Here is a 10,000-nt window from a genome sequence, read left to right as displayed (position 1 = left end):
TTAGGGTTTAGGGTTTAGGGTTTAGGGCAGTGGTCAGCTTAGGGTTTAGGGTTTAGGGTTTAGGGTTTAGGGTTTAGGGTTTAGGGTTTAGGGTTTGCGGTTTAGGGTTTAGGGTTTAGGGTTTAGGGTTTAGGGTTTAGGGTTTAGGGTTTAGGGTTTAGGGTTTTGTTTTAGGGTTTAGGGTTTAGGGTTTAGGGTTTAGGGTTTAGGGTTTAGGGTTTAGGGTTTAGGGTTTAGGGGTTTAGGGTTTAGGGTTTAGGGTTTAGGGTTTAGGGTTTAGGGTTTAGGGTTTAGGGTTTAGGGTTTAGGGTTTAGGGTTTAGGGTTTAGGGTTTAGGGTTTAGGGTTTAGGGTTTAGGGTTTAGGGTTTAGGGTTTGTGTGTTGGAGCTCAGCCTGGCTCCCGTGGCAGCGAGGGCCCCTAGGGTTTGCGAAGCTGCTGCTGCTGCTGCTGCTGCTGCTGCTGCTGCAGCAGCAGCAAAATTTAAATTAACAAATTTGCTGTCAGATTGTCTTGGGCCACAAACCCTAGGCCAAGCGGAGCCGCCTCACGTGCAGCAGCTCAAAAGCGTAAACCCTAAACCCTAAACCCTAAACCCTAAACCCTGATCGTCTGCACTTGTCCTTGCACTGCGCAGCAGCTGCGCCTGCAGAGCTGCTTACCACCTAAACCCTAAACCCTAAACCCTAAACCCTAAATCCCACTGGTCGCAGTGCGTGCCTTCCTTGGAGAGCAGGGTTTAGGGTTTAGGGTTTAGGGTTTAGGGTTTAGGGTTTGCGTTTCAGGAGGTATCGGCTTTACGGGAATGGGGCCAGAAACTGCGGGCCGGGGATTTCGAGGGTTTAGGGTTTGAGAAAGGGCCGCGGGGCCCCTCGGGCCAAACCCTAAACCCTCGCGAGGGTTTAGGGTTTGGAGGGGAGAGCAGCTTTGCTGCACCTCTTTTCAAGGGTTTAGAAACCCCCAGCAGCAAACACAAAAGCAAAAAAAATAAAGATAATTATAAACCCTTTTCTGAAGAAGAATTAATTCAAGAACTTCTCAAACAAGGAGAAGACACAGGAAAAGAAAGAACAGTCCGCAGCATCATTGAGTGAGCAGGGTTTAGGGTTTAGGGTTTAGGGTTTAGGGTTTGGGGTTTAGGGTTTGGGGTTTAGGGTTTAGGGTTTGGGGTTGAGGGTTTAGGGTTTAGGTGGTTCGCGTGCGTGTTTGCAGGTTTTTCGAAGGAAATGGAGAACCCTCTCGACACGTCAGGTGCGAGTTTGTCGTTTAGGGTTTAGGGTTTAGGGTTTAGGGTTTAGGGTTTAGGGTTTAGGATTTTGATTTCTATTACCACCTCAGACTTCTTATTCTTTCCTTCTCGTTAGTTCCAAACCCTTTTTCGTAGCCGCAGCTCCAAGCCTCCACCCTAGGGCCTAGGGTTTAGGGTTTAGGGTTTAGGGTTTAGGGTTTAGGGTTTAGGGTTTGTGCAGGCGTTTGGAGTTTGAAAACCGCCAGTTGTGCGCGCTGCGGAAACGCCAAGAAGAAGAAATAAAAACTTTAAAAAAAATAAATTTTGAAAATGAAAAAAATAAAAATAAATTCAAAGATTTGCTGCAGCAGCAGCAGCAGCAACTCAACGACTACAAACTAGCTGCGCGGGCAAGCAAACCCTAAACCCTAAACCCTAAACCCTAAACCCTAAACCCTAGGCTTCAGGCGCAGCCGCAGCAAGGCTGCGCCGGAAAGGGCCGACGGCCGCGGGTTTAGGGTTTGGGCTCTGAAATGGCTCAGCTAGGGTTTAGGGTTTGGGTCTCTAGGGTTTAGGGTTTGGGGTCTCTAGGGTTTAGGGTTTAGGGTTTAGGGTTTAGGCTTCGTTCTCATGAAGCACCAACTCTAATTAGAGCAGCAGATCGCCTTCCGCCCCACACAAGTCTTAAGCCCTAAACCCTAACCCTACCTAAACCCTAAACCCTAGACCCAGCCAAACCCTAAACCCTAAACCCGGCCAAACCCTAAACCCTAAGCCCGGCCAAACCCTAAACCCTTATCTCCCCACGCCCAAACCCCCAAACCCCCAAACTCCAGGCCCTGAAGGGCAGAGCGTAGCCGGGCGGAATCTCTAAACCCCAAACCCTAAACCCTAAACCCTAAACCCTAAACCCTTGCGGTGTGAGTGCAGCTGGAGCTGGAGGCGAACAAAGCCACAATTGCTGCGATGGAAAAGAAATTAAAAGAAGCAAATGAAAAAATAAAAGAAACAAAAGAAGAATTAAAAGAAACTCAACTCAAAGTTCAAAACATGGAACAGGCCCTGTAAACCCTAAACCCTAAACCCTAAACCCTAAACCCTAGGCGAGCTCAGCGCAGGGCACGCCGGCGCAGACTCCATGCCGAAACCCTAAACCCTAAACCCTCATTTCAGCCATGTGCTGGCGCCCGCGTGTCGCTGAAATTAGGGTTTAGGGTTTAGGGTTTAGGGTTGCGGCTTCGAGCCTGCGAAGCCAAAACCTTAAACCCTAAACCCTAATTTCAGCGGTGCTCTGGCGCCGGTGCGTCAAGCCCACCACTCTGCAGACCCTAAACCCTAAACCCTAAACCCTAAACCCTAATTCGTTTTGTTTCTTTTGCTTCAGCGCCGCTAAGACAAAACAGTACTGCGAAATGTCTGCAAAATATGAAGCAGAGAAAGGAGAGTCGCAGCTGACTCGCCCGCCGTAAGAATTAGGGTTTAGGGTTTAGGGTTTAGGGTTTAGGGTTTGGGGTTTGAGGGGACTGGTGCTGCGTCTGTCGCCTTCTTGCGGCGAGGGTTTAGGGTTTAGGGTTTAGGGTTTGGGCTACACCGGGGGGAAATTTATACTACGTATGCCTCCCGTGGACGCTTCGGCGTTTAGGGTTTAGTGTTTAGGGTTTAGGGTTTAGGGTTTAGGGTTTGTGCAGAACTCGGAGGCAGAAATCCTTTGAAATGGAAACAGACGAAGGGACTCTTGCTGAAGCTCTTATTCGTCTTGAGAAACTGGCGTGGACTTGCGAATACCTAGGGGTGAGGGTTTAGGGTTTAGGGTTTAGGGTTTAGGGTTTAGGGTTTAGGGTTTAGGGTTTGGGGTTTAGGGGTTAGGGTTTAGCGTTTGGGGTTTGGGGTTTGGGGTTTAGGGTTTGGGACTTCTGGGGGTGTTTAGGCGGCTGCGATGTACGGGGTGCTGCGTTGCAGCTAAACCCTAAACCCTAAACCCTAAACCCTAAACCCTAAACCCTAATTGTGTTTTCAGAACGAGAAGTTGGTAGCAATTGAGAGTTACAAAAGAGCAAAGGCGAAAGAAGTCCTTGCCCGCAGCGAGGTGGAGATTTTCAAGTAAACCCCAAACCCTAAACCCTAAACCCTAAACCCTCGTCGCAGCGCAAACCCTAAACCCTAGCAGCAAACCCTAAAACGCCGCTTAAACCCTAGCCGCAGCCCTAGTGCCTCCCAGGCCCCTGTGCCTGGCTCCATGCCTGGGGTTTAGGGTTTGGGGTTTAGGGTTTAGGGTTTAGGGTTTAGGGTTTAGGGTTTGTGCTGCAGGAAATATCTAGAAGAGCTGACAGAAGAAAGAGACCATTATTACGAAGTTGCAATTGTGCGTCTTTAAAAAAGTTAAATTTAAAAATCAATTTGAAATTAATTTTAATTTGAGGGTTTAGGGTTTAGGGTTTAGGGTTTAGGGTTTAGGGTTTAGAATAAATAATGCAAAACGAATTATCAAACTGTATCAAGCTGCGACTTCAAGAAAAAACAAAGAATTTAAAAAACCAAATTAGTTAATTAATTAATTAATTAATTATTTATTTATTCATTTATTTATTTTTATTTATTTATTTATTTATTTATTTATTTATTTATTTTTAAAATTAGAAAACAAAAGAGGCGGCGTTGGAGCGGGAGGCCTTTTATTTGTCGAAGTTGGAAAAAGAAGAAAAGAAATTCAAAGAAGTTTTAAAAGAAAAAGAAAATAATTTTTTTGTTTTAAATGAAAAACAAATTGCACTTCAAAAAAAACTCAAAGCCGCAGAAAACTCCACCAAACGCCAACTCAACGTCCTGCAGCAGGTAGGGTTTAGGGTTTAGGGTTTAGGGTTTGGGGTTTAGGGTTTAGGGTTTGGGGTTTAGGGTTTGGGGTTTAGGGTTTGGGGTTTAGGGTTTAGGGTTTGGGGTTTAGGTGTTGGGGTTTAGGGTTTAGGGTTTGGGGTTTAGAATTTGGGGTTTGGGGTTTAGGGTTTGGGATTTAGGGATTAGGGCTTGGGGTTTAGGGTTTAGGGTTTAGGGTTTAGCGGTCGAGGTTGGGGGTTCGGCACGATTAGAATTAACGGGCTAGGGCTTATCTTTTAGGGTTTGGGTGGTGATGAGGGTTTAGGGTTTAGGGTTTGGGACGAGGGTTTAGGGTTTAGGGTTTAGGGTTTGTGTTTGAGCAGCAACAAGAACTTTTGAAAAAGACAACAAATGACTTTAAAAAAGTCTCCGACGTTTTTAAAGAAAACAACAAAGAGGCGCAGCAAATCAAAAGACTGGCGCACCTCGTAAAACCCTAAACCCTAAACCCTAAACCCTAAACCCTTGTTTGCAACTTCCCGACGCCAAAGATAGCCTAGCCCCTCAAACCCTAAACCCTAAACCCTAAACCCTTGTTGGAAGCGCGAGACGCCAAGCAGCAGCAGCCAGCTCGGCGCAGCCAAAACCCTAAACCCTAAACCCTAAACCCTAAACCCTAAACCCTAATTTGTCTTCAGGTCATGGAATACTTGAACAATGCTGAGCACAGAGCCAAAGCCCCGCCTCCCCCCGAGCCCTCTCCAATTGTTGAAGTGCCCCAAACCCTAAACCCTAAACCCTAAACCCTTATTTTTGCATGCAGCCAGACCCTAAACGGCAGTTCAAACAGCGCTGGGTGTCCAGCCTTCAGTCTCTAGGGTTTAGGGTTTAGGGTTTAGGGTTTAGGGTTTAGGGTTTAGGGTTTGTGTGGATCAGGAGCCTGAAGAGTCGATCGCCGAGCAGCCCAGCGAGCCTGCCCCGTCACTCCTGGTGAGCCCAAACCCTAAACCCTAAACCCTAAACCCTAAACCCTTAGCTCCAAACCCTAAACCCTTAGCCGCAAACCCTAAACCCTAAACCCTAAACCCTGAAATCTGTTTGTTTGTGTGTCTCAGCCGAGCGAGGAAGTCATCAGGGCAGAATTCGAAAAGGCAGCTGTATGAAAACCCTAAACCCTAAACCCTAAACCCTAAACCCTAAAGTTGCCAGCTACAGCCGCAGACCCTAGACCCTAAACCCTAAACCCTCGTTTGCTCCTCTGCAGCTAGCAGAAGCCTACCAAATTAGAGTTTATGAATTTCTAAATATTATTATTTCTCTATTATTTATTTATTTATTTATTTATTTATTTATTTATTTATTTATTTATTTATTTATTTATTTACTTATTTATTTATTTATTTATTCATTTAGGGCCCCAGCCAAACCCTCGACCGAGAGTCAGCAGTAATTCTAGCACGACGTCTGGTAAACATGCTGCTGCTGCTGCTGCTGCTGCTGCTGCTGTTGCTGCTGCTGCTGTTGCTGCCGCTGCTGCTGCTGCTGCTGCTGCTAGCTTCCGTCCCGCCTGCTGCTGCTGTTGTTGGCTGCTGCGCTTCCCCGCCTTCTGCTGCTGCTGCTGCCGCTGCTGCTGCTGCTGCTGCGGCCCGAGCCACCACACCGCCGCCGCAGCAGCAGCAGCAGCAGCAGCAGCAGCAGCAGCAGCAGGGTTTGTGCGGCTCAGGGGGCGTCCCCGTCGTTCGCGGAGGCGGCCGCGCTGCCGCAGCAGGTAGACTTAAACACCTTTTTAGGGTTTAGCAGCGCAGCAGCAGCGGGAGACTCCGCCGAGGGTTTAGCTGCGGGGTTTTCTCCTTGGGATCAGCAGCAAAAAGGGTTTATTTCCAAAACCCTTTTAAAACACATTTTAATGAACTTCGGAGAAACCCTAACTGCAGCAGAAGCAGAACTCGCGCTGCAGCAGCTCGCGGGACCCGAAGAACAAGTCAACTACTTCCACTTCTGCCAAAAGTAAACCCCAAACCCTAAACCCTAAACCCTAAACCCTAAACCCTCGGGGGCGTGCACACGCAGCCGGGGGTACTGAAGTCGCCCCGGGGCTGGCCAAGTTGCTGCTAAACCCTAAACCCTTAATTGGCCGTAAACCCTAAACCCTACGTCGCGGGAGTGGAAACTGACTAAGAAACCCTAAACCCTAAACCCTAAACCTTAATTACACACTGTCCGGTGCTGCTTTGTTTGCAGGCTTCTGGAGCCAGCCAACAGGCAGCAAAGCAATTAAACAAACTGCTGCTGCTGCGCTTGCTGCAGCTGCTGCTGCAGCTGCTGCTGCAGCTGCTGCAGCTGCTGCTGCTGCAGCTGCTGCTGCAGCTGCTGCAGCTGCTGCTGCTGCAGTTCCCGCGGTTCCAACTGCTGCTGCTGCAGTTACTCCTGCTGCAGCCGGTACTGCAGCTGCTCCTTTTGCAACTGGTGTTGCTGCTGCTGCTGCTGCATTTGCTGCTTCTGCTGCAGCTGCTGTTGGTGCTGCTGCTGCTGCTGCCGCAGCTGTTACATTTGCTGCTGCAGCTGCTGTTGGTGGCCGTGCTGCTGCTGCACTTTATGCTGCTGTAGGAGCTGGTATTGGTGCTGCTGCTGCTGCAGCAGGCGTTGCATTTGCTGCAGAAGTTGCTGTTGGTGCTGCTGCTGCTGCAGCAGACGTTGCAGTTGCTGCAGCAGCTGCTGTCGGTGCTGCTGCTGCTGCTGCTGCAGCAGCAACTGGCAAAATTTTTTCGTTTTTTGATGTGTATATACACCCTAAACCCTCATCTCCAATCAATACCCTCGGCGGGAAATAATAAACCCTAAAGTAGGGTTTAACTCTAAACCCTGAAACAGGGTTTCATCTTAATGGGCCCAAAACCCTGGGGCTTAGTGTAGCCGCAAGCCCTGGATATCCCTAAACCCTAAAACAGTGTTTGCTCTCTAAACCCTAAACCCTAATTAGTGTTTAGCCCCAGCTTAAGGAACCCTCGAGCCTGAACTTTATAGGGCACCATGTTTCAAAATTACGAGAGTTTAGGGTTTAGGGTTTAGGGTTTAGGGTTTCAAACCCTAGAGTGGAACTGAACACGAGGCAGCTGCGCCTCTGGCCTAAACCCTAAACCCTAAACCCTTTTGGGGCAGCCAGTCTTAGAAACCTGCCGGCCTCTAAACCCTAAACCCTCGTTATAAACCCTAGAAATATCAATTTATTAACTTTCCTGGAAGTAAGTTTTTGAAAGACAAAACCCTAAACCCTAAACCCTAAACCCTCGCCTATGTACGGGGCTGCATGCGGTGAGCAGTCGGCGACGTTGTGTGGCGAAACCCTAAACCCTAAACCCTAAACCCTAATCTCTAAACCCTAAACCCTCAGGCGAAGATGCGGAAGCTGCTTCTCAAGAAACTCTTGTGGCTGCCTGCGGCGCCTGCTGCTTGCGAGCAGCCGCAGCAGCAGCAGCAGCAGCAGCAGCAGCAGCAGCAAAATGTGTCTCCGCTGGCAGCAGCAGCAGACTTTGTGGGGCTGAAGGTTCTTGGGAGCGGCGACGCCGCAGCAGCAGCAGCAGCAGCAGCAGCAGCAGAGACAGCAGCAGCAGCAGACGATGCAGCAGCACACGGGCCGCTGCAGCTGCAGGACGCTGCTGCTGCGCGGGCGGCACTGAGCAGCAGCAGCAGCAGCAGCAGCAGCAGCAGCAGCAGCAGCAGCAAGTGGGAACGGGCGCTGCTGTACACCTTCGGGCTCTACGACCCCCGCAGACTCTCCAAAACCCTAAACCCTAAATCAGTGGATAAGGAGGTTTTAGGGTTTAGAGAAACCCTCGAAAAAGTAGACCCTCAAGATGCATGCAAATATCTGCAGCTGGAAGAGTTCAAGTGCCTCAAGGAAAACCAGGCCCACGCCGTAAACCCTAAACCCTAAACCCTAAACCCTAAACCCTAAACCCTAAGGGCGGGCACGCGCCTGCAGCAGAAGCAGCCAGCGCTTCGCCTAACTGAGTTCCAACGCAGAAGGCGCTAATTAGGGTTTAGGGTTTGGGGTTTAGGGTTTAGGGTTTAGGGTTTAGGGTTTAGGGTTTAGGGTTTGGGGTTTGCAGGACCCGGAGGCTGCCAGCACGAAGTGTGTCAAATGGTTTCTAGAGTGGCGCCAGTGCAAGTAAACCCTAAACCCTAAACCCTAAACCCTAAACCCTCGCTAAACCCTAAACCCTTGTGAAGCCCTCGCCCCTCGTTTGAAAGCCCACCCCAAACCCTAAACCCTAAACCCTAAACCCTAGACCCTTGTGAAGGCCTGGCCCCTCGTTTGAAAGCCCACCCCAAACCCCAAACCCTAAACCCTAAACCCTAAACCCTAAACCCTTGTTTTCAGGTGGGATCAAGAAAAACTCCAAAGAGGTTACACTTATGCAGAAGATCGGCAGCACCCAAAACACAAACCCTACATTGCCACTCCAGACTACCAGTATTCATAAGCAGCAGCAGCAGCAGCAGCAGCAGCAGCAACTGCAGCAGCAGCAGCAGCAGCAGCAGCAGCAACTGCAGCAGCAGCAGCTGCAGCACGAGACGTTGCAGCGGCAACACCTGCATGTGCAGCTGCAGCAGCTGCAGCAGCTGCAGCAGCTGCAGCAGCTGCAGCAACAGACGTTGCAGCAACAGACGCTGCTGCAGCAGCTGCAGCAGATGCTGCAGCAGGCGCTGCAGAAGCAGCAGCAGGTGCTGCAGCAGGTGCTGCAGCAGATGCTGCAACGGAAGCCGCAGCAGCAGACGCAGCTGTTGCTGCTGCAGCTGCTGCTCGGGGTTGCTGCCGGCTCCATCAAGTTTGCTGCTGCTGCTGCTGCTTTACTGGCAGCAGCAGCAGCAGCAGCACCAGCAAGGTCAACAGCAGCTGCTGCTGAGCAGCAAAAGCAGCAGCACCTGCAGCTCCTCTGCAGCGCAAGTTGCTGCTGCTGCTGCCGCCACAGCACCCGAAGCAGCGGCTGCTGCTGCTGCTGTCGCTGCAGCAGCAGCAGCAGCAGCAGCAGCAGTGTCTTGGACTCAATTTTAAATATTTTTAATTTTGGTGCACCGAAGCATTGCTGCTGCTGCTGCTGCCGTGCTGCTGCTGCAGCTGCTGCTGCTGCCGTTACTTTGTTGTTGCTCCTTTCCTGGGGTTGCTGCTGTTTTGCTGCTGGCAGCAGCAGCAGCAGCAGCTGCTGCTGCTGCTGCTGCTGCTGCTGCAGCTGCCCTTAGTATCTGGAATCCCAGCGAAACGAAAGTAGTGCATTAAACTGCTTCAAATTAAATAATTAATTAATTAATTTAATTAATTAATTAATTTAATTAATTAATTAATTTAATTAATTAATTAATTTAATTAATTAATTAATTAAATTAATTAATTAAATTAATTAAAATAAATAAATAATTAGTTAAAAAGAAAAATTCTTTTTAGTCTAGAAAGAGCTCGTGAGGCTCGCGACGCTTCCGCTTCTTTCTCTGCTGCTTTTGCTGCTGTTGCTGCTGCTGCTGCTTTCGTTGCTGCTGCTGCTGCTTTTGTTGCTGCTGCTGCTGCTGTTTTTGTTGCTGCTGCTGTTTTTGTTGCTGCTGCTGCGGTTGCTGTTGCAGCGGTTGCTGCTGCTGCTGCTTCCTCTTGCGTTTTTTCTGCCGCTGCTGCTGCTTCTTCTCCCCGTTAGCCGCAGCAGCAGGACCCTGCGCTGCAGCAGCAGCAGCAGCAGCAGCAGCAGTTGCTGCAGCAGCTGTGTCTGCTGCTGCTGCTGCATGCTCGACAACATCCCCGCCGTCCTCCTCCTCTCCCTCCGCCGCCGCCGCTGCTGCTTGCACTTCAAATAAAGACTCATGGCAGCTCTTGCGTCTTCCGTGGGATCGTGCGATCCCACTTGGATTTGCTGCTGGAAGTGCTGCAGCACGAGCTGCTTCAGCCCGGGTGTACGTACACCCGCGACGACGACGAC

The 10,000-nt window shown here is 49.9% G+C and overlaps 4 protein-coding genes across 4 annotated transcripts in view; 3 read left to right on the top strand and 1 right to left on the bottom strand.

The window, feature by feature from the left end:
- ENH_00060660 (hypothetical protein, conserved) overlaps positions 1-5,200 on the top strand; it is a gene marked incomplete at both ends in the record, with an annotated part of 5,651 nt that extends 451 nt beyond the window's left edge. The window contains 8 exons of the mRNA XM_013581943.1: positions 784-838; positions 1,211-1,244; positions 2,611-2,691; positions 2,915-3,017; positions 3,244-3,326; positions 3,534-3,588; positions 4,974-5,027; positions 5,153-5,200. Of these exons, the coding sequence (XP_013437397.1) occupies positions 784-838; positions 1,211-1,244; positions 2,611-2,691; positions 2,915-3,017; positions 3,244-3,326; positions 3,534-3,588; positions 4,974-5,027; positions 5,153-5,200 (513 nt within the window). The remainder of the gene's footprint in view (positions 1-783; positions 839-1,210; positions 1,245-2,610; positions 2,692-2,914; positions 3,018-3,243; positions 3,327-3,533; positions 3,589-4,973; positions 5,028-5,152) is intronic.
- A 2,234-nt stretch (positions 5,201-7,434) lies between these two features.
- ENH_00060650 (hypothetical protein, conserved) lies at positions 7,435-7,971 on the top strand (the record flags this gene model as incomplete). Its single annotated transcript, XM_013581942.1, has 1 exon — positions 7,435-7,971. The coding sequence occupies one exon, from the start codon at positions 7,435-7,437 to the stop codon at positions 7,969-7,971; it is 537 nt and encodes a 178-aa protein (XP_013437396.1).
- Positions 7,972-8,453: 482 nt separating this feature from the next.
- On the top strand, positions 8,454-9,278 carry ENH_00060640 (hypothetical protein; the record flags this gene model as incomplete). Its single annotated transcript, XM_013581941.1, has 2 exons — positions 8,454-8,923; positions 9,269-9,278. 2 exons carry the CDS (start codon positions 8,454-8,456, stop codon positions 9,276-9,278), a joined length of 480 nt encoding a protein of 159 aa, XP_013437395.1.
- Positions 9,279-9,476: 198 nt separating this feature from the next.
- On the bottom strand, positions 9,477-10,000 carry ENH_00060630 (hypothetical protein; the record flags this gene model as incomplete). Its single annotated transcript, XM_013581940.1, has 1 exon — positions 9,477-10,000. A coding segment is annotated over one exon (524 nt), but the record flags the coding sequence as incomplete, so codon positions are not given.

The sequence above is a fragment of the Eimeria necatrix genome, genomic scaffold, assembly GCF_000499385.1.
Source record: "Eimeria necatrix Houghton genomic scaffold, Enh_scaff520, whole genome shotgun sequence".
NCBI classification, from domain to species: Eukaryota; Apicomplexa; class Conoidasida; order Eucoccidiorida; family Eimeriidae; genus Eimeria; species Eimeria necatrix.
This window is presented reverse-complemented; position numbering and strand designations above follow the sequence as displayed.